The 23,466-nt window shown below is 54.1% G+C and overlaps 1 protein-coding gene across 1 annotated transcript in view; it reads left to right on the forward strand.

Annotated features, from left to right (window-relative positions):
• Positions 1 to 2,157: 2,157 nt before the first annotated feature.
• The window catches only part of LOC119099894 (rho guanine nucleotide exchange factor 7-like), a 37,069-nt gene continuing 15,760 nt past the window's right edge, over positions 2,158 to 23,466 (forward strand). Inside the window, 8 exon segments of the mRNA XM_037222985.1 lie at positions 2,158 to 2,273; positions 12,263 to 12,348; positions 12,351 to 12,488; positions 14,204 to 14,360; positions 19,110 to 19,328; positions 19,915 to 20,021; positions 22,101 to 22,192; positions 22,418 to 22,514. Coding sequence (XP_037078880.1) covers positions 12,294 to 12,348; positions 12,351 to 12,488; positions 14,204 to 14,360; positions 19,110 to 19,328; positions 19,915 to 20,021; positions 22,101 to 22,192; positions 22,418 to 22,514 — 865 coding nt within the window. The 5' untranslated portion in view covers positions 2,158 to 2,273; positions 12,263 to 12,293.

Consider the following 23,466-nt stretch of genomic DNA (forward strand, 5'->3'; position numbering starts at 1 on the left):
CAACATGCAAGTGGGTCTTCTCGCGCAGAACAATACGAGTGTTTCTGACTGGGAGAGTACATCAGATTGCACCTTTCTGTGTAAGGATTTTCGTACTTTTGCAGGAGTGTGGTATTCGCACACGGCATGTGATTCGTTGGGAAATTCCCGAGACCTCTCCCTGGGAGCTCTATGTAGATGTCTCACTTTCCCATTTTGAGAAGAGGCAGGTGTCCCCCGGATGAGTTTCGGCTGAGGTCTTGGAGTTGATTGCGTCATACCCGGATCACAAGAAGACCTACACGGACTGTTCGAAAGCGGATGCCGGTGTTGGATGTGCTTTTGTTCAAGGTCCTGTTACACGGTCTTTTGCTTTGCCTGGTCACGCATCGGTCTTCACATCCGAGCTAAAAACCATTCTCGAAGCGCTACATTTAATAGAAGTTGACAGTGACGATCAACACCTAGTTTTATCGGACTCTCTTAGTAGCCTCATGGCACTGCAGGATTTGGATTCATCACATCCCATCGCTCAGAACATTTTAACTCTTCTTACCACACTGTCCCAACCCGGGAAGCAGGTGGTGTTCTGCTGGATGCCGAGTCACGTTGGCATATCGAGCAATGAAGTAGCTCATGCCGCGGCAAGGCGTGCCACACATGTATCTAGCATTCCTACTGTGCCAGTCCCAGTTAACGACCTATGTGCAGTAGTATCTGCATTCATGCTGAAGCAGCGGCAACCTAACTGGGACGGGTGTGCGGCCAACAAACTGAAAGAGATAAAGCCCCGGTTGGGACCATGAGCGTCCAGTTGTTGTAAGGTGAGGCGGGATGAAGTGACTCTATGCCGCCTGAGAATAGGACACACATGCGCAGCTCACCGATACCTGTTACATGGGGAAGACCAACCGCGATGTCCTGGCTGCGGGGATCATTACACCGTACAACATGTCCTAATAGATTGTGCCCACCTCGCATCGAAACGCATGCGCCATTTTGGGTCTGGGTCCGTGCGCCAAACGCTCTATGCTATGTTGGGAGACGAATCAAGTCTAGTAAATGACGGCCAATTTTTTTGTTGTTTTGAAGGCATACAATTCCATGTCATATATCAGGCGTAGCCTTACCTCCTCGCTTTTTTCACGCATCTGTTAAATAAAAGGTAGGTTACAGGCGCCATGTGACCAATGTAGTCGGTACGCCCAAAGCCCAAATCACCACCACCACGCCCCTGGCTTTATAGCTGATTGGAAAGTGGGCCCTCAGGCCCATACTGACACGGAACCCACTATGTGATACGGTGGTACCTGGCCGACATGTAGGTCCATATCGGCTCAGGGGTCCCCGATCGGTGCGAAGAGCCCTCTGGCTGTTTTCTGAGGGTCCGTCTTTGCAGGTCGAGAACCCTGAATAATACTCCGACCAGCCCTTCATGCCTTTAGACCCTCCAATCGGGCCCTTGATCGTCGAAACCGGTGGGCCTTCTAGGCTCTTTGGGCCACCTCGAACACTGCCTCAGGCCGGCTCAAGGTCTCTTGCCAACACAGGGCTCCTGTTAGGCGCTGTGAGGCCCCGGCTCTGCCTCTGCTTGAAAAATGGGCCTTTAGGCCCACGGCGCCACGGAGCCAACTGGGCGTTACTGGTGGTGTCTGACAGAAATGTAGGCCCGTATCAACGCAGTGAGCCGCTGATCGGCGTGCAGGGCTCTTTGGCTGGCGTTGGAATGCCCGGCCCTGCGGGCCGGTGATCCTGAATGAGACCTCTGGCTGACCTTTCGGGCCCTTCGGGCCCTCAAATCGGAGCCTAAGGGGAGGCATGCGCCCCTTGCCTGCCCTCTGTGAGCCGAGTGAGCCCCCCCCAAAAAGAGCTTCTTCCTCACCCGCCCTGCCCGCCCTCTGCACACTGGGGGATGCAGTCACGTTTAGCATCGTTTTGGCCCAAAGACCTCCGTTGCATCATTTGTTCGGGTTTCTGAAACAACTCTGTGGCATTTTTGCCTTCTCAGAGGTTGAAAAAACGTCATGCCCATGCCTTCATATTTGGTAGCATCTATCACTTTACACTGGCAGCATTGTGATTGAATCCCAGTCGGCTAGAACTCTCAGGTTTACCTTGAGATATTTCTTCAGGAAAAGTCGAGCGAATTGGAAGCAATTATTCGCTCGCTCGCTGGGTGTGAGTGGACGGCAGGGCGCGGACATATGTGAAGTATTGCGTTCGGGAGGGGGGCGATTGGGCACTGGAGCAAGCTCCTATTTATTAGCGCAGTGAAGGGCGCGCGTTCCATTTAGGTGAGTGAGTTGCAGTGAGATGTTAGTTAAGCGGGATGTCTCACAGTCCGTGTTGCGGGTCCTAGACCACAGGGGATTACGAGACCATTCCAGACCTTTTGTTTACTGCGCGAGAAGTTCTTACCAGGTTGGGAAAAGTTTAATGAAGACAACCTGCCTTATTAACGTCTCCCACCCCCAATTCCCTCCAGGCCTAGGGGCCACGCCTGAAAGCTAACCTAGCCTCAGATAGTGATGTGGGTCATAGGAAAGGCCAGCAACACTGCAGTGGTCAGCAAATGGAATGCCCTCCTTCATGTTGCGGTTGCCTCCATTATCTCAATATAGTTCAAATCCAGACTTGACTTGCACTGTGACTGGCCACACATAATGCAGAAAATTCCAAACCAGGTTTGGTGAAGTTTACCCTGTTGGGTCAGGGCATACTTTCCTACCTAACGTTAGAAAAAATCATTGTACACCATTCGTCTTGTTTAAGGCAGGACATATCGTAAATAATCACAAAACAGGTAGATTCATGCTCTTACCTTCAGATTTTTTAATAATTATGATAGCGAGCTGCAGAGCGCCGCACACACACAGCAGCTGCGACACCAGCGCCTCAATGGCCTTGCCCGCGCCATTACTGGGAGCTGTCACAACATTACTGGCATCAAGCAGCATCAAGAACCATAAAAATGTACCCAGCCAAGGTAAGAAGAATCCATGAAATTTGATCCTCGACGCCAACACCGGAGGATGGGTTGCAGGGGAATTGGGTGGGAAATGTTAAGCAAAATGAGAGCAGGGCGGCTAAATAGAAGCTCACTATATGGCACCTATATATGACATGGAACATGGATGCCATTGGGGCACTGGGTTGAAGGGGATATCAGGTGGGGAGGTTAGGTTAGGTTAGGTTAGGTTAGGTTAGGTTAGGTTAGGTTAGGTTAGGTTAGGTTAGGTTAGGTTAGGTTAGGTTAGGTTAGTTAGGTTAGGTTAGGTTAGGGTTAGGTTAGGTAGGTTAGGCTAGTAAGGAGGTTAGGTTAGGTTAGGTTAGGTTAGTTAGGTTAGGTTAGGTTAGGTTAGGTTAGGTTAGGTTAGGTTAGGTTAGGTTAGGTTAGGTTAGGTTAGGTTAGATTATAGTAGGTTAGGTTAGGCTAGTTTAGGATGTGTGCTGGACTACCCTGGCCTGTGTGTTTCATAAGCGTACCTAAACGCGATAAGAAGCGATTTTCACTGCTTGATGATTGTTGCCCTGGTCCTGTACATTTTTTGTGGTTCTTGATAAGCAGAAATATCGCACTTCGCATCAACACAGAAACGGCGTTTGGGAGTCGAGGCGGTGCGGTGCGGTGCGTGCGGCGCTCGGGAGTTCGCTGTCGTGTTTATTAAAATTCGAAGGTAGGAGCATGATTCTACCCGTTGTGAGATTATTTACGATATGTTCCGCTATAAACACAACGACTGATTTACCTTGGTCCCATACATTTTGAATAGTTCTCGATAAGCAGAAATATTTTGTTTACGCAACGGCAGCGCAGAAACGACGCTGGGGAGTCCGGGCGGTGCGGTGTGTGGGGCGCTCGGGAGCTCGCCATCGTAGTTATTGAAATTCGAAGGTAGGAGCGTGATTCTACGTGTTTTGAGATTATTTACGATAGACGAATAGTGTGCTATGATTTTTCTAACGTTAGGTAGGAAAGTACACCTACACCGTGATATCAGTGGCGACGTCCCAGCAGCAAGTTCAGTGTATGTATGTGACGTATCTAAGTGATTAGGGTTAATTTGAAATGTATACACAATTGGAAGCAAAATATACTCATGATACATGTGCAATGAAGCAAATTATTGACTATTGCTGTCATAGGTTTGTGTTCTCTAAAAATATTAGACAGATATCACTGCATTGCCATTTACAACTGGCATTACACAAATACCACCCTAAAACAGATGCAGATGCATCAAATAAGGTCATGCTACATTGCTTAATGTATGGAATGCACATCTCCTACTTCGCTCTCCAGGTTGTATTTTAGGCATTTTGTTAGGAACCACATTTTTCATGTTTTAGAAAAATTTAGTCCATTGTTTTAATATGATGCATTTTTTTGGATCACCGACACTGGGAAGTGCTTGTTGCATAAAGACAAAGTCCTCTGGCCAGTAAGAGCCGCAGGGACCACCAAGTACGGCCTACCACAGGCTTCACACGCACCCTCAAAAATAATTTCACTACTGGCCCAGCCTGAATTTAGCTCTAAATGGGATCTTTAGACCAATAGAGCTTGTTCAGACTGTTTTTAAATGATACCAGTGAGGGACTTCCACAACTTGTTAGACAGTCAGTTCTGATGATTCACTGCTTGTTGACTAAGTGACATCTGCCCCTGTATATCTTCTCTCCTACCTCTTGCTAAATGCAGCTAGTTTCCTCTAAACCTCTGCCTAACTTTCAGTGCTGCATGTAGATCTAGGGTGCCTATCTGTTTCATAATCTTAAATACCTCTTTGAGATGCCCTCTAAATTCATGATGCTGTAGGGAATATAAACCCTGAGGGTCTAAGCCTTTCCTCATTCTAAGTTGTCAATCCTATTTCTCATCCTAGTTGCTTTTTGCTGCTCTCTTTCCAGCCTATATATTTTTGGAAACATGGAGACCAATCCTGTACACAATACTCTAGGTGTGGTCTGACATAAGCAAAGTACAACTTATTGACAGCATTCCTACTCCTGCAATGGACATTCCCATAAAAAGTCCCAGCATTCAAAGCTCTTGCTCCTAGCAGCCCCACATGGCTTTTCAGCATTTAAATCCCTGGAAATGAAAATCCACATGTCCTTTTCATCCTTGATCTGGTCTAAGCAACATTTAAACTATTACCTTCATCTATCTGACTAGTAACATGCCCCATAAATGAAAAGATTTGCCGAACAGGACCTACCAGAAGTAAAACCACACTAACTACCAGTTATCAGCTTATGCCCATCTAAGTGTGACTAAATGCTAGCCTTGATGCATTTTTCTGGGATCTTACATAAGAGTGAATTAATGCTCACACTTCTGTAGTTGCTGACACTTTTTTGGTCCCCTTCTTAAATATCAGTACTACATTGGCATTGCACCAGTCCCCAGATACTCATGAAAGAATCAATGACCTATTGAATATTAATGGGGGTGCCATAGTGTAGTGGTTAACGCGTCTGCGATAGCCACTGCATGTATGGGAGACCAGAGGTACAGGGTTTGATTCCCCATGGTGCCCGCCCTTCCTGCCAGGGCGAGAAGCAGGCCACGCCATATAGCCTCAGCAGCTGAGTGCATCATAAAGCCCCAATGACATGGCATGACATATTAAATATTAACATAAAAGGACGAGCTTAAGTACCAGCATTCATTCAGCACTCTACCATATATCTGGTCAGGTCCGGCTGGTTTATTAACCTTGATTTCCTTTAAACTATCCTTACCATACCCCCAGCCACCATACAATCTACAAGACTGGCCTCATTAATTTGTAGATGTTTCAGCACTTGTGGGATGCAAGGCATGGCAGGTATTAAAAGGGAATTAAGATGACCTTACAATAATTATACACATGACATGTGTTAACTAAGTTGTATTTTTATGAGTTTTTGGTCCCAGCCTTTGGTCACAGAGTCAAATATTCAAATATAAGGTGGTCACCACATGCCAGCCAGCATTGAGTGCAGCTTTTTCCCCAGCATACACATGGTAAGATGGCACACATTTCCTGCACTTTGGCCAAACAAGATTACAATAAATCAAATATGACAGAGTACATTAGCTGTGTACAGGGAAAAGCTAGGATCTGTGGGATGAGTATTTGTATTTAGTGGGGGTTGCAGTTTGCATATGTGGATTGGTCTCCAAATTTTGTGATGGGGTGGTCTTTGTTTTCTGCAAAATTTGAACAGCCAATGGGTCCTCCTAATGCCAAATCTCATAGTTTCATTGTGCAGAAAGAACATGATTGCCGATGGGAGTCTCAAGAGTTTTGTCGTTGCTTCTAAGATGTGCCTGTAGACCATGGCCAAATGGGTCTTTTTGGTGCACCAACATACAATATGCTTTCACCCCTGCCCTCACATGTCAAACATATTACACAGAACACTACATGATACATCAAACATGTACCTTTTAAACCGGACGTACACAGATTACAAATTCTATTGCCAGAGGGACAAAGAGGTGAGAAAGCTGACTGAACTAGATTGTGGTTCAAAGTATGTTGGTTTTGTCGTGCCAAATGAATATTGATATTGTATTTTTTGACAACTGATTTCATCTTTGCATACAAAGCTTCATCAACATCTGGTACTGTAAGATAGCCACGCAGGCCTTGATCCTGTCGATGTCGATCATGCGCTTGCCAATGTTGACGATGCTCTTGTTGATGATGACGTTCCTGCTGGTTTTGTTTATCGTAGCATTGTTTTTCCAGTCGATGTGGTGCGGCTTCTCGGTGAAGGCGACGCAGAAGCTGTTTCCATTAGCCTATTTTCTTCAAACAGATTTGGTATTTTTTGACATGGGTAGTCATTTGCAGCAATATTTGAATGTATTTGACGACACGTTAAAGTTCTGAACAAATGACAACCTTTTTTGTCGACATAGGATGGGCTGTATCATGGATGATGACCCCGGGATGGTTAGGCTCGATGAAGAGTTCTGTTGAAAATTTGAAGTTTTGACGGACCGTCACGGGTGTATCCAGAAATACAAGCCATCTGGACGTATGTGTGTCTTCTAAGGTAAACTTGAAGCTGTTATGGAGAGAATTTAGGTATTTGATAAAGTCCAGCAGCCCATCGTGAGAGCGAGTCCAGACCCCCATGGAATCGTCGATGTATCTGACGTAAAACCAGGTTTTAGGCCTGCATTATTAGTGGCAGGTTGTTGAAATTTGTGCATAAAGATTATTGCAACAGGAGGTGCCACCTATTTGCCCATGGCAATGCCGAGTTGCTGTTGGTGGTGGTCATTGTCAGATCTGAAGGTGCTATTTTAGAGACTGTGTAAGTTGTTCTGTGATGTCCACAGGTGTGAGACCACCAAGTGCAGTATCATTCTTGTGTTGACAAATGAGGTCGGTGACCGCCGATACAGCCTCCATTAGTGGGATGCTGCCATGTAGGTTGACAACATCGATGCTGAAAACTGGCGTTCCGTGAAAGCTGATGTGTAAGGAACTGATTGATTTGAGCCTTGTCAGGTATTCGTCTGTGTTTCTGAGATGAGCCGGATGTAGGTAAGAAGCTGATTTAAGATCCTATCTAAGCACCAAGGCGTCCTTTCAGTCGGAACACAACAAGCAGGCACAATAGGGGTACCTACCTAGGGGTAGGGGTAGGGGTAAATGGCCGGAGGGGTACCACTGCTTTGTGGTCATTTGGTTGCCCATAGAGAACTGTTGTTCTAGAGTTGGTGGGTAGAAGGCCCTTCACAAATGAATCTGTAAGCTTATTTTTTGGGGTGTTTAAAAATGTGTTTGGTTTTTGCTGCAGTCTTTGGTGTTGGATTCTTGGGCAGTTTGTGGTAGCTATTTTCATCTTGCAGTATGTTGTTAACCTTGTCAACGTACGTTGTTTAATCCAAGATAACCAACCCCACGCGTTTATTCTTCGATTTCACAATTATGCATTTATCAGTTATCAATGATATCTTCATTTATGATATAAATGATATCAATTATTTATCGTCAGCAACTTCAAAGCTTTCCGTTCCTTTTCCTTAGTGTTTGGCTTTGTTTTAAGATGGCTTTTGTAAACGTTAAGCACTCGTTTCAGTGGCCTAAGCTGTTCTTCAGTTCGGCCCAAAGCCGTTGGAGGCCTTTTTCACTAAGTCTGCAAAATTTGGCCGAAATCTGCTCTCCTTAATCTGGGCTGTATGGTGTTGTTCTGTTAGACCAGTAGCAGTATGTGGAAGTTAGCTATCTTCTAGACGTTCTCCCCTACGGTTGTCAGGTGGAGGAAGCGCGAGTAGGGTGTTTTAGGGGTTAGGCGTGGTTAAGTTACATTGAGAGAAGTCTCTTCTTTTTTACCATAAACTAAACGCTTCACCCTTGCTTTCGATTCTTGCAGAGTTGCATCAATAATGATGTTTGTCCTGGCAAATTTTGGGCCTTTTGGGAGTAAGTTGACGACACTAGGCGACAGGGACACGGCTGATAGATTGGTGGCGCGTTTGGTTGCTCTCGTACTTGTATGATCACTGTTAGTCGGTTGACTTGCTGGGTTTCTTGTCTCTTCGTGGCCTTCTTGTCCATTGCGAGGAGAAAAGCTTGATAATTGTCCTACATCATCATCGGTAAAATTGTCTTGTTCATCATGGATCTGGATGCTGGCTGCATTGTGCTGAAGGCATTGAACTTGTATTCCAGCCGCTGCTTGTGATTCTCCATAGTCACTTCAAAATCTGCCTGCACGAACTTTTCATCCAAAGAAAACTATCATCCATCTATCGCAATTCAAATTCATGCCTCGGCTGGCAACGTTCCAAATGTGTTTTCTCGCAAAGGGCGTCTCTAATCGATTCGTTAAGAGGCTTGGCACGAAACGCTGTACATTCCTTATGAAATCGCTTTACTTCCATCGAATATCTTGCCGTCCGAAACTGTGACGTCGTTTACAAAATGTGGAATAACATCTGCTTTTCTGCACGATAACAAAACTATTCTCAGATTAGCACTGTTGAGCTTCATCGATGTCTTCAAAATGCTAACAAGCATTTCACGGCGGTCACTCTTTGATTCAATTTTTTGGATGGTACAGTGCTTGTGCGATGTAGGACATGGCAAGTGTTAGAAGGGAACTGAGATGACCTTACAGTAGTTATATACATGGTATTCTTTAAGTAAGTTGTGTTTTTGATGAACTTGCGACCGCGGACCTTGCTCACAGAGTCAAACATTCGAATATAAGGCGACCACCAGATGCCAGCCAGCGTTGACCACGGTTTTGTCCCCAGCATACACATGCTTTATATATATATATATATATATATATATATATATATATATATATATATATATAGCGTGAGATGCACGCATGCAAGCGTGCATGCGTGCATCTTAAAATACCAAATCTTTGTTGACTTTGATTCCCTAAAGACCTTGCATATTTATTTCCCCTAACAGCCTAAAGGAAATGTAGGGTTTGAGCAATGCCCGAACATTTTGCTTTCAAAGACATATCATTACTCCTTTCACTTTATTCCGTGTTGTACACGCAGACTTTCCTGTAGTGCCTGAAAATGTGTAACAAATATCCAGCTGCTCAGCTGTGTAGGACATGATGAGCAAACTATATCTACTGTCCTATTTTCCTATGATGTTTGCAACTGCCAGGATGCTGGTGGGGTTTATTGCACCACAGCACAGATTGCACAGATCTCAGTTCGTCCCACTCAGTGTTGTGTATTGCAGAAGCTTTGCCGGGCCTCTGTCTCGGTTTTGGATTGTTGGTCAACCATCCTATAGCCTCCTTCAGCACTTAATCTTATTGTGATCTGTTCTAACACTTGGTTATATCACACCAAATGCTGGCTAAACAGTCACAGTGATCGAAATGCCAGTAAAGCACTGAGCCCAGCCTCGGGCTCCAGGAGCACCCACATTTGGACGTATCGCTAGTGAGACGCGTGACTGCCGCCGCCGCTCGCCCGTCCCCGAGTGGCCGAAAATGACCATAGCAGCCGGCGTTTCCTAAAATTCCAATTATCGTCATCGACATCCTCATCATCAGCGTCAGCATCTCCGAGTGTGACGCGACCGCCGCGGCGTTCGAGGCTCGACTTCTGTTGCGTGCTGGCGGTGTGGTCCGGGCGTTAGAGGCAGTGCTGCGCCCAGCGAAGGCCGTATGTGCTGCCGGACGGCCGCTTTGGGTTGGCCGAGCGCCGTTTGTCGGAGGCGTGCGGATCATCCGCGGCGAGCGTGCGTGGCGCGCGTGCCGGCCCTCCAGTGAGACGCTGTGGTGCGTGTGCCGGCAGCCATGTCGCAGCCGTCGGCGGGCGCGGCGCTCTCGGACGTGCTGGCGCAGCTGGAGGAGCAGCAGCCGACGCTGCCGGACGCCGTGACGGCCCACTATCTGGCCGAGGCCGGCCTGGACACGGACGACCCGCGGCTCGTCCGGCTCATCGCCATCGCCGCGCAGAAGTTCGTCTCGGACGTGGCCAACGACGCGCTGCAGCTGTACAAGATGCGCCAAGGCCAGCCTGCCCTCCAAGGTGAAGTCCAAGGACAAGAAGTACGTGCTGACGCTGGAGGACTTGACCCAGGCGCTCGGCGACCACGGCATGCAAGTGAAGAAGCCGGCTTACTTTGTGTGAGCGGTGCCGCCCTGGCCCAGAAGATTGCGCGGAGGGCTGGGGGACGATTGATGTGGGGTCTCAGCTTGTGCCGAGCAGTTTGAGAGGACAGTGGTCTGCAGTCCTCAACCCATGTGGCGTGCGTGGCGAGGAATACACGCTTGTCAGCAGGCTTTCTTTGGTGACGAGTCTTCCGTCTAAGCTTGACGTCGTGTGCGTGCACGCAGCGCTGTTTCTGCACATACCGTAACTGTAATTGCCACCACTATTTTCCTGACATTGCGTGCGTTTGGTTGAGTTCAAACTTGTCCCTGATGCATGCAAAGAGGGCGTGGGCCTGCTTTTAATTGTATCAGTCTGTTTATCACTCGCCATGGTTTTTGGTAATAAAAGAGTCTGCCAGCAGACGACTGGCGAAGTTGTTTACGGGAGACCGAAAGATGGCGACAGGCCGCCGGTGACGTGGGCCCATCGGCGACGTTTGAGTGGCGTCTCATAGCCTCGGCCGGAGCGATCCATCACCCGCTGCCAAATGGTGCGCCTGAGGGGAAGCTGCGCTGTGGCCAGCCCCTGATCTGGCGGCTTGCGGCTGGGGACGTCGGCGTGGTGACGTGCCATGGGCCAGACTGACCGCCTCAGCGGCTCCATACTGCGTGCCCGGTTGGGGCGTGGGCTTGGATACATGTTGTGTACGAACTATGTGTGGCCTGGCTGACGGGCTGCCCGCTGATTCGGAAGCCACAGCCTCGTCGGTACCTGATCCATGGCTGGTAACTTCTATAAAATATCGATGTTTGACTTCCAGTGGCCAAAGGTTGGGGTACATGCATGACTTCCGCTTGACTTTTGCTATCTTTTTAAGTTCAGTGTGTGTTCAGTGTGCACTGCACTGGTTAAACTATCGTCAATGTCGCACAGCGCCTCTGAGAAAGATAAATGATTCATTTGAATCCGAGTTGTATGTGGTAGTTACCATGTAGTTACCGTGAGTGTTACGGCGTATTTGAGATTAGCAGAGGGCAAATCGGGATGGGGAGGGGGGGGGGGGGGGGGGCGAGTGGGGCGGGTTATACAGCTGGAATCTGACGGAACAGCCTGACGTGAAAGTATGTTCATCATTGGAAAACGTCAGACGCGTGCATTTTACGGGTGAAATCAGCTGCGGCCCAACCGCATTTTTGGAACCACCTCGCCTAGTGGTTACACCCATGGACAGGTACTCGGGATTTCATGAATCGCTTTGAAAGGCTGACATTTCGAACCGAACTACGTCTGCTTGATCTATCACTCGAACAATTAGGGCTCACTGCACCTGCTGATCGTCGCGACTGATCGACATGTCTACTGCAGACTGTCGGCTGGCATCGCTTCCAGACTCGATCCTGAGCCATCCATGTGAGCGTGCATCAAACGACGCCTGTTTCCGTATCCCGCTGCGCCACGAAACGACAAGGCCGCCACCTCACTTCACTCCCCGGCGCTGCCACCCACGCAGCCTGCCCCCCCCCCCCTCCGCGCTCCCCCGCCCCCGGGCGCCTGGCCGGCGACGCCACTGGCCGTCGGTCTGGCCCGTGACGCTGCGTCGGCGCCGGCTGGCCAGGTGCGCCGGCCGCGGCTATAAATACGGCGCGCCGTCGGCGGCGGCGGCCGACTCTGACGGCGCCGTCCGCGCCGCAGGGCTCCGGTCGACGGCGGAGGCAGCGCAGCCATGGCCGCCGAGGCGCCGCAGCTCGTGCGTGCGCTCTACACCTTCCGAGCCACCAACACGACGAGCTGACCTTCAAGAAGGGCGACGTGATCACTGTGACGCAGCGCGACGACGACGACGACTGGTGGGAGGGAACGCTGGACCACACCACCGGCTGGTTCCCCTCCAACTACGTCAAGGAATGCTCCGCCGCAGGTGAGTGCTGCGACCGCGGCTTGACGTGACCTAACCTGCGACACCCTGCCTTTTCACGTGGCGTCCAATTTCTCCCCGGACTTGTCGATTTCCCTTTCAAAGTGAGTCAGAGGGAGGGGGACAAAGTTGAGGGGAAGGGGAGGCGGAGCCTCTCAACCCGAATACGCAACTTTATCAGTAAGCATGTCATAAGGTGTTCTTTTTCGTACAGGTTACGCTCCGTTTCACACAAATGCCTCGCCCTATTCCCTTCAAGGGGCTGTTGCCGTGTGACGAATGGCTTCATGTACGCTGAGAAGTCCAGTGGTACCCGCTGCGCAGGGACAGGGGTGTTCAGGGGCAGGGGAACCCGCTGCGCAAAGGCAAACGTGTTCACGGGCAAGGGCACCCGTTGCGCAGGGGCAGGCATGTTCAGGGGCAGGAGTACCCGCTGCGCAGGACAGACGTGTCCACGGATAAGGGCACCCGCCGCGCAGGGGCAGGAGTACCCGCTGCGGAGGACAGACGTGTTCTGCCAACATTTACGTCCTGCCAACGACAACAAGACGAGAAGTATGGTTACGGTGTTGGGAATCGTGTCTTATGCGTCGCTAGGTTTGTTCGTTTGAGGTTGGGGTGAACGGGGCCGTTTCTGTGCCTTCAAAATGATGGGACCAGAAGCCTTTGGTGGCGGCTGCGGGGTAGGTGGGCCGGAACTGTCGTATATCTGGGACTGCTTGGACTTGAACCTTTTCAGTTTCAGAAGTTTTCACGGAGGCTTGGAGACCGTGGACTAGAGCTATTAATGCGTCTCTTGCCGTGGACGGTTGCTCCACCTGTACACTTTGTCGAGTATTGGGAGAGAATATGGAGATGTTTTTTCTTTCAGCATGTATACTGAACATTATGATGCACATGTGCTATGAGCATTCAGGCCGAAGCAAATAGGTATGTGTCGTTCACAAGCACGGGTGGTTGAATAATGAGCCGTTACCAAGCTAATAAAGGCCCCTCCGGCTCCATCTCGGGTTGATTCATCGCACCGTCTGGTGGCCAGTGGCGCGGGGCCGTAGCTCGGATCCAGCGCTGACGACGCCAGCGGCTGGCGGGCCCCGTCCGGTACGGGGCTTCTCCGTGTCGGCGGCCGCTCGCCCGCCTGGTGACGGCGGAGGACCGAGTGCCTACCGTCGGCTCCGTTCCCTTCCCAGATTTGCAGCGCGTGACATTGCTCGGGTTATCGTGCAGCGACTCTGGCACGCTGTTCATGCCGTTGCCCATGGTCAACGGCCCCGTGCAGACCGTGTAACTTGACCTTGTTCACATGATTACCCGCGGCGTGTCCAGGCCGTCTCCCTGTTGAGACCATTTGCATTCCTTCCCACTACTGCCCAAGTTATTCGTCTGTGACACTGTTTGATACGCTCACCCATCTGACCCCTGACCCGTCCCCTATGACCCCAGCGGATCTCAACTGACCTCTGATCTGTACCCTGCGACCCTAGCCTGTCACTTGCGACTCCATCTGACCACCGACCAACTGACCGTCCCCGCGACCCCCAGCTGACCTCTAACCCGTCCCCTGCGACCACCAGCTGACCTCTGACGTGTCCCCCACGACCCCACTTGGCCTCTAGCCCGTTCCTCGCGACCCAGCTGACCTCTAACCCTCCTCCCACGATCCCGGCTGACCTCTGATCTGTTCCCCGCGACTTAGCTGACTGCTGACCCGTCCGCAGACACGCAGGTGGCCGCCGCGCCGACCGAGCTCGTCAGCCAGCAGCGCGTCTACCGCTCCATGGTGCTTAAAGACATCATCGACTCGGAGCGGGCGCACATCGGCGAGCTGCAGACCCTGGTCAAGAACTTCCTGCACCCGCTGAGCAGGGCCGATCTGTGAGTGGTGGAGGGACGTGTCCTACCCGGCCGCGAGGCATCAGCTTGGTGCGTGCGTGCGTGCGTGCGCACGTGAGGACGGCGGTGCCAGTGCCCTCCCTCTCCGCGGGTTGTAGTTGGGCGTCTAGGGCCCCAGCGCGGTGCCAGTGCCCTCCCTCTCCGCGGGTTGTAGTTGGGTGTCTAGGGCCCCAGTCTAGGGCCCCCGTCTAGGGCCCCCGTCTAGGGCCCCCGTCTAGGGCCCCCGTCTAGGGCCCCCGTCTAGGGCCCCAGCAATAGCGGAACGGCCGCCAAGGCGGAACGCGAGCCCTCGCAGATCCCGGGTCGGCGTGTTCTCGTGACGCGTGACGCGGGCCGGCCGTGACGGTCGTCCGCCCGTCTGACCTAGGTGGCCGCGGTCGAACTGGCGCTGCCCCGTCAGCGCGCTCAGTCGCGCGCGGGTCGCGCCGCCAGCCATCCGTGCCCCCCTCCGAGCCAAATCTCCTCCGCCACGGCTCGCCTGGTTTCGGGTGACCCGGGCGTCGTTTGTCATCGGTGGCAGCGGCGGCGCTGCCCGGCGCAGCCTGCTCAGCTGCCGGTCACCAGATCACCGCCTGGCCCGCCCAGTTCTGCTCCGGACAGGGGCCGCGGCGACGACTGGCCGCTCTCTGACCTTTATCCCGGTCTGGCACCCACGCCGGCTCTCTGGCGTTGACATTTTACGATATGGCATTAGCCGTTGTTTTGTCTCAGAACGGCAGCTTTTATTTTTCGAAAATTATGCTTGCCCACGGCTAGTCTGGTTCTTCGGTTCGAATTCAAATTCGAAACTCGAATAATTTCTGTTGTGTCGAAAGTTACGCATGTTTGGGAGTGTGCTAAGAGATTAAAGGACAGTGATTTCAAATCATTTTGGGTTTTCGGTGCGTAAGCAAGGGATTATAGAAATGGATATTAACATCGGTTTGAATGCTTGAAACAAAGCGTTTAGCGCTCTGTCACTATCTTCTTACACACTTTTGATGACCATGACATCTAGCTAGTGTGTCACTTAGCCGCCGGGTAATGACTTTGTTTAGAATGGGAAGGGGGGGGGGGGGGGCAGCAATGCCGAAAATGAAAATGTATCCAGCTTGGTCGAGACGGGTCAGACGAATGTTGTCAGCTCGACTGGCTCGATGGTGCGTGCATACAAATGTGATGTAACCTCATTTAACCTCTGTGTAAGCCCATTTCACCCCCACTTTAATCATTTGATGACTGTTTGACATCACTGACACACTTGTCTGTAATATGATTGAAAAGTCTTACACACCGCGGAAACTCACGGTAAGGTGAATAGTCGTCATTGTCCCCCCCCCCCCCCATTCATCAACTATAGCTTCCTTAGTCAGTAGCCACAGGCTTTCGTCGATCTGGAGAAGCCGGAATACTAGCTAAGGGAATTCGTCCGCCAGATCCAACCATTTTGTGCCTCAGTTGAAGAACATCCTCAAATTCATTGGCATCCTCATCCTCAAAGCAGCATCAAATTCATCCTCACCCTCAAATTCATTTGCCACTAGCACAGACAACAGTGTCGAAGCCACGACTCCTTTTCATTATCGATGACGTCACCCCGAAATCAGACGGAACACGGCCGTCCCGTGCCTCAACCAGACGAGGCGGCGAGTCCTGACGCCGACTCTGCTCCCACCTTGGGCGTGTTAATCATCCGGTAGTGCAGCAGGTTCTAGTACGGCTTTTGCTCATTCCTTGGGCCGTCATATATATATATATATATATATATATATATATATATATATATATATATATATATATATATATTATCGCGCACGATTGAGGATGTCGCTCCGATATTACGGAAGGCCATGAACAAAGAGTTCGGATGTCGGATAGTGCACGACATGCTCGTGGTCTGGTGAGAGACCTCCAGCCGTGTCACTCGTGCCTCGGAGCGGGGACACCTGGAGCTGCCTGGAAAGTGTTCCTTTCGGCGAGCCTTCCGGCAACGTGCTGCAGTCGCGTGGAACAGTCTGCCAAATACAATCGTTAGGTACAGTTCAATATCCACTTTTAAGGGCGGTCTTAGAAGCACAGGAGTTTAACCTAGGCTACATGCTTGCGTGTCCTGTGATCTATATATATATATATATATATATATATATATATATATATATATCTATATATCTATATATACAGATATATATATATATATATATATATATATATATATATATATATATATATATATATATATATATATATATATATATATATATATATACATTTGTCGATTCCTTTATGGGATGGATATTTTCTATGAAGGTCTGTTCGGTACCTGTATTAGGACTTTGCCTGCGCACGGTTCAGCCCAGTGACGGCTGCAACCGGCCTCACCTATCCTATCACACAGCCGATCCTTGGAAGTGGCTCGCTACGGGGACCTTTCCCACGCGTGTGGCGTCGCCGCCGGCCGCCTCCGCGCCATTCCTCACGTGGGCGCCGATCGACCCCGGCCCGTCCGGACAGGCCACCCGCTGGTGGCGGCCCGCTGTCACCTCTGCGGCGCGACACGGCTGAGGCCTGGGGCCTGAGCGTTTTGCGCAGTGGGCGATTTGCTCGGATGTTCGGCGTGTTTGCGTTTGTAGTTATTCGCGTGGTTATGTGTCAGTAATATTTTCGTCCCCATGCCGCGTCCGCTCGATGACAGCTCATCTCCTCTGCTCTTCTTCCCTGCATTCATCTGGATGTGTTTTGCTGTCCTTTGTGCCGACCACTCATGATTGCCAATGTCTGTCTGACCTCATGGGTCTAACTTTTTATGCGTGTGCTTGCCCCCGGGTAGCGCAGACGGACGCCACTCGTCTGTGCTAGGACTATTGGTCGACAGTGCCGCTCGTCGGACTATTCGCCTCTGTATTGTTCCCATTTCCCCACGTATGTTTAGCTGTTTCTATATGTATTTATATGTATTTCTCTCGCTCTCGCCCTCGCTGTCACTCTCTCTCGCTGCCGCTGCCGTTGTCGCTGCCGCTGTCGCTGTCGCTGCCGCTGCCGCTGCCGCTGCCGCTGCCGCTGCCGCTGCCGCTGCCGCTGCCGCTGCCGCTGCCGCTGCCGCTGCCGCTGCCGCTGCCGCTGCCGCTGCCGCTGCGCTGCCGCTGCCGCTGCCGCTGCCGCTGCCGCTGCCACTGCCGCTGCCGCTGCCGCTGCCGCTGCCTCTGCCTCTGCCTCTGCCTCTGCCTCTGCCTCTGCCTCTGCCTCTGCCTCTGCCTCTGCCTCTGCCTCTGCCTCTGCCTCTGCCTCTGCCTCTGCCTCTGCCTCTGCCTCTGCCTCTGCCTCTGCCTCTGCCTCTGCCTCTGCCTCTGCCTTCTGCCTCTGCCTCTGCCTCTGCTTCTGCCTTCTGCCTCTGCCTCTGCCTCTGCCTCTGCCTCTGCCTCTGCCTCTGCCTCTGCCTCTGCCTCTGCCTCTGCCTCTGCCTCTGCCTCTGCCTCTGCCTCTGCCTCTGCCTCTGCTCTCTTGCCTCTGCTCTGCCTCTCTCTCTCTCTCTCTCTCTCCCCTCTCTCTCTCTCTCTCTCTCTCTCTCTCTCTCCTCTCTCTCTCTCTCTCTCTCTCTCCTCTCTCTCTCTCTCTCTCTCTCTCTCTTTCCTCTCTCTCTCCCTCTCTATTCCTCTCTTTCTTTCTTTCTTTCTCTCTCTCCCCCTCTCTTTCTCTTTCTTTCTTTTTTTCTTCTCTCTCTCTCGTCGTTGTCGTGCGTTGCTCGAGCAACGAGGCGGTTACGACCGGCGCGATCAGCTAATATTGAATACTGTGCCCGGTAGAGCGCGAGGCTCGCCATTTCTGCCCCGGTCCCCGCGGCCCAGGGCGGCGCGACGGCCTACCCAGCCGGGCGTCGGGTCCGCAGCGAGTGCGTGACTGCCAGAGGGCGTCCAGGCGGCCCGAGCTCCGATCGATAGGTTACTCCCGTTCGAGCGTCGATTATTGTCCGTGGGTGGTTTAGTGCGGCGTCTCGTCGGACCAAGGCAGAGGCGCGTCGCGATGTGGGGCGTAGTGATGCGGGCCGGTTTGCCATTGAACACTGACAGCGAGCACCAGGTCAACCCATTTCCATCTAGCGCCACGCGGAGTGGTGGAATCGCCGAGGAGTCCGAGCATGGCCCGGCCCGCCGGAAATGGCCGGGTCTTTTGATCATGTGACGACCAGCGCCGGGCGATCGGACCCCTGAGATCCGGGAGGTCTCAGCCGCGGACGTGCTTGGCACTTCTCGATGTTTTTACTGAAAACAGGAGACGGCGGCGGAAGCCGAGTGAGGGTTCGCTCAGCGCGGCGCTCGAGTGTCCGTTGGTGCTCGGATCTCCGGGGATGTCGGCCCAGGAGCAGGTGTCCTGTGTCCCAGTCGCCGCTCTCGCCGGTCACCGCGTCCTGCTTTTGCGACGCGAGGAGGGAGGGGAGAGAGGGTCCGCGCGAGGAGGGAGGGGGGGGGGGCGGACCCAGGAGCCCACTGGCGGCGGTCGGGTCGGTCTCGGCTGGGCCGGCGCCAGGGGGGCGACCGTCCGAGCGCGCACCGGTATGGGCGATCGGCCGTGGTGCTGCACGTGACGGCACGAACTCAGGGCTGTCCTCGGCGCCGGGCGGAGCCTGGGCCCGTTTTGACGGGAGGCCACCTCACGAGACGATCGTCCCGACCCCAGCCTCGGCCCAGGCACGTACTCGCCGGCTGAGGCCCGCAGGACGGACCGCCGCCACGTAACGGCCGCCGCCGCGCCCGGCAGGCTCTCGGTGGCCGAGTACCGGCAGCTGACGGGCAATCTGGAGGAGGTGATCGCCGAGCACAGCCGTCTTCTGACCGAGCTGGAGCAGCAGCACACGGCGCAGGACCGGCCGCAGCGCGCCGGAAACGTCTTCCTCAGCCGCGCGCCCGAACTCAAGCGCGTGCACACTCAATACTGCGCCAACCACCCACGTGCCGTGTGCGTGCTCGACAAGTTCAAGTGAGTTGCCAGCCGCGGCTCGGAGGGCGCTTCGCAAACTTCAGGGCGTGACGTGCCGAATGGGGAGAAGTTGGAGGACAAGTTTTGCGCGTGTGTGAGTGTGTGTTTGTGGGGATGGGGGGGGGGGGGGTGGGGGAATGGGGGGGGGGGTGTCTGGGTATCGGTGTGAGTGTGGGTCAGTGTGGACGTGTTCTCGGGTAGTTTGGTCGGTTCCAGCGAAGTTTGGGGCTTGTGACGGAGTTTGCTCATGGACACTTGCCGGCTGGAGATAGGATAGTCTCGTGTGGCAGAACCGGACCCGTTTTTGTCTGTTGATCGCTGCAGGATCGGACTTGGTGAACGCACCGCGCTATTGAGCTGCATGTGCCCGGTTTATTTAATCATGCAATATTGCACGCGTTCTATTCATGTTGCCTTTTGTGCCTTTTTTGCTAGAGACAAGATTGCTATTTTCTCTTTTGAGAGTCATTTGCTCATCACTTTTACGGGACATGGCACCGTCGACTTTTGGCTTCCGACCGGCCAATATGGTCACCATTTTTCTTGTGCCCCACTGACGGGTGACGCGTGTTTCGTGCCGTCACAGGGATGCGCTGAATACTTTCATGGAGTCGCAGGGCGCCCACACGCCTGGCATCATGGTGCTCACCACCGGCCTGAGCAAGGTGTTCCGTCGCCTGGACAAGTTCCCCTGTGAGTGAGCCGCCCAGCTGGCGCGGCTGCGGCCCGTGCCTACCCACGCTCGCCGCGGGCCAGCCGTGCCGCGTGCGTCGTGTGAACGGCCGCAGCCGAGCGGTCTGAGGCGCACCGTCCCGCGACGTCCGGCTGCGATACGCTTACCAAATAACCAGCGCGATTACAGTGGCGCTGCTGCGATCACTGTAGACCGGACGAGTGCATTTAGTCTCGTTTATGCAAGGTGCGCCGATACATAGCACGAACTATTACGACCCAAAACGTGAAACTGGTGGGTGGGTGCCGTCGGCCGGCGGGACCGCGGCGCCCCGCCGCTGGGACGCCGCGGGCTCCGCGGGCTCCGTCGGCTCCGTCGACAGGTCCCGGCCAATGTTCGGCCGCCTGAAGCGTCGGTCACGTGCCGACCTCGTCTGTCGCCGCTGCGCCGCGCGTCTGGACGGCTGCTCTGCGCCGGAAGTCTCGGGGAGGGAAGAGGGCAGGGCTCGTGTGTCTCGCGCACACCCGGCCGCTTTGTGTGTGTGGGTGTGGGTGTGGGTGTGGGTGTGGGTGTGGGTGTGGGTGTGGGTGTGGGTGTGGGTGTGGGTGTGGATGTGGATGTGGATGTGGGTGTGGGTGTGGGTGCGTGTGCGTGTGCGTGTGCGTGTGCGTGCGCGTGTGCGTGTGGGTGTGCGTGTGCGTGTGTGTGTGTGCGTGTGCGTGTGCGTGTGCGTGTGTGTGTGTGTGTGTGTGTGTGTGTGTGTGTGTGTGTGTGTGTGTGTGTGTGTGGGTGTGTGTGCGTGCGTGCGTGCGTGCGTTTGGCGGGGGGGGGAGAGGGGGTGCTATAGCCAGCCGCTGAGTCTCGGCCGCTCGGGCGGCGCCGATCCGTAACGAATGGCTCTTGCCCCACGTTATTGCGCCGGTCAAGGACGAGAGCGGTGACGTCCGTCAGGCCTCGCTGTGTTGTGGCTGCTAGGGACAGCCAGGCCGGTCGCTTCTCTACGGGTGTGGCGCTCATGGATCGATCATGCCGACTTTTTGTATAAGGAAGTCCGACACCGGCACTGCCCTGGCACTAGTCCGAAGTTCATGGCCACCCAGGCACTACCCCAACACCGCCGTCGCTTTTTAGTTCTGGCTTCCTGCAGGAACGTAGCCAAAGGGAGGGTCAAGGGGTCTTGCCCCTTCACTCATTCCTGCGGATTTGTGGATTCCCCTCCAGGATTTTGAAGACAGTCTGTAATTTGACCCCCCTGGGGAATTGTTGTCTACGTGCCTGGCTGTCTACCGCGGCGCCGAAGTGCTGCACTTCTGACGCCCACCACACACATTCTCCGGAGCGGCTGTCCTGGCCGCCAGCACCCGTCTCGCGTCATCTCGTGACCCTCCGCTCAGGCTGTCAGTTTCGTATTCGGGCTATTTCCACCGGCGGGTGCGTACAGGCGGCTTGCAGTGCGTGAGTGTAGCCGGCATCTCGTGACCCTCCGCCCAAGCTGTCAGTTTCGTGTTTGGGCTGTTTCCGCCGGCGGGTGCTTACAGGCGGCTTGCAGTGCGTGAGTCGAGCCGGCCAGCGGCGCTGTCGAAGGTCGGACGGCCGTCTTTGTGTGCTCTTGGGACGTGTTTCCGAGGAGCCTCTGCGGCACGCCGCTGGCCCGTCGCTGCGGCGCGGACACATCTGCTGATGGGATCCGCGCCGGCCGGACAAACGGAGAGTCAGATGGGCGTTGGGCGTTAGCTGATTGGACTTGTCCGCGGTCTCCGGTGCCGAAGCGACGAAGGCAGGCAACGGGCAGGGTCGCAACCGGAGGGAAGGAGATAGAATAGCAGGGCGATGGGAGAATGGGCGCGATGGGAAAGAGAAAGGGACAATACGCCGACCGTTTGCCTTGGCCACCATGATCGGTGGTGAGCTGAGCCGAGCGTTGCTGAGACTCCGTTAGCATGATCGTTTACAACTGCACGATGATCACCGTCCATCTCGATACGCCATGAGTGAAACAGACAACAGACGTGCCATGCGTGGCGCCCGAGCCGAGCGACCAGGACGGATGTTGTGATGCGCGGCCGCCCGCTCCACTGACGCTCGGTGGCCGGCCGCAGGCATGCTGCAGGAGTACGAGCGCCACCTGGAGGAGGGCCACCCGGACCGCGGCGACACGCAGCGCTCCATCCACGTCTACAACGACATCACGGTATGGCGGAGCTCGTCCTTGACCGGTGTGTGGACGGCGCGTCTCCCTCTGGCGGTGGAGCGCAGCCCCGAACAGGCCCGTGGGGGATCTGCTGGGTTGGCTGCCATGCGTCCACGTGGGACGACCGGGGGCGGGGGCGGTCGTCCCTAGCGGGCCACTGGGGTGCTCGGTGGGACGGGCTCGGGGCCGACCGCCCGCTAACGCCCGACCTTCCGCCCGCCGCAGACGAGCTGTGCCGCGATCCGGCGCCAGAAGGAAACCGAGCTGGAGATACTGTCTGGCAACATTCGCCGCTGGGAGGGCGAGCAGATGGCCAGCCTGGGTACGTACCGCCGCTGGGAGGGCGAGCAGATGGCCAGCCTGGGTACGTACCGTCGCTGGGAGGGCGAGCAGATGGCCAGCCTGGGTACGTACCGCCGCTGGGAGGGCGGGCAGATGGCCAGCCTGGGTACGTACCGCCGCTGGGAGGATGAACAGATGGCCAGCCTGGGTACGTACCGCCGCTGGGAGGGCAAGCAGATGGCCAGCCTGGGTACGCACCGCCGCTGGGAGGGCGGGCAGATGGCCAGCCTGGGTACGTGCCGCCGATGGGAGGGCGGGCAGATGGCCAGCCTGGGTACGTACCGCCGCTGGGAGGGCGGGCAGATGGCCAGCCTGGGTACGTACCGCCGCTGGGAGGGCGGGCAGATGGCCAGCCTGGGTACGTACCGCCGCTGGGAGGGCGGGCAGATGGCCAGCCTGGGTACGTACCGCCGCTGGGAGGGCGAGCAGATGGCCAGCCTGGGTACGTACCGCCGCTGGGAGGGCGAGCAGATGGCCAGCCTGGGTACGTACCGCGCTCCTTGATGCTCCCGAAGAGGTGCCGACTGCTCACGGACAGTCTCTGTGTGCGCCTTTGCTGTTGACGCCGCCACCGGAGGGAGGCGAGAGAAAGGCGCCGAAGTTGACCGGGCGCGGGGTATGTATCACTGAAGGTGACCAGGCGCGAGATATGTACCACCCCGCCCGACCTGCACTGGCTGGGTGGGTAGTATGCTGTGTGCCCGCCTCTCTTGATGCCCAATTCTGACAGATGTGTTTAGTTACTCTGGCCATCGCTCCGCCGGCGATATCGAGTCCGTGGTCTTCTCTGCCCGTAAATACCTTGTTTATCTTTCGATGCCGTTGAGAGTTGAGACACACAGTTGAACGTTAGTTTGTCACGCTTTAATGCGCTGCTAATCACCTTTGAAGAGTTTCTGGGCGAGATTATAAGGCTTGACGCAGTTCAGATG

Source organism: Pollicipes pollicipes, unplaced genomic scaffold, assembly GCF_011947565.3.
Source record: "Pollicipes pollicipes isolate AB1234 unplaced genomic scaffold, Ppol_2.1 Scaffold_4881;HRSCAF=5763_pilon_pilon_pilon, whole genome shotgun sequence".
Classification (NCBI taxonomy): Eukaryota; Metazoa; Arthropoda; class Thecostraca; order Pollicipedomorpha; family Pollicipedidae; genus Pollicipes; species Pollicipes pollicipes.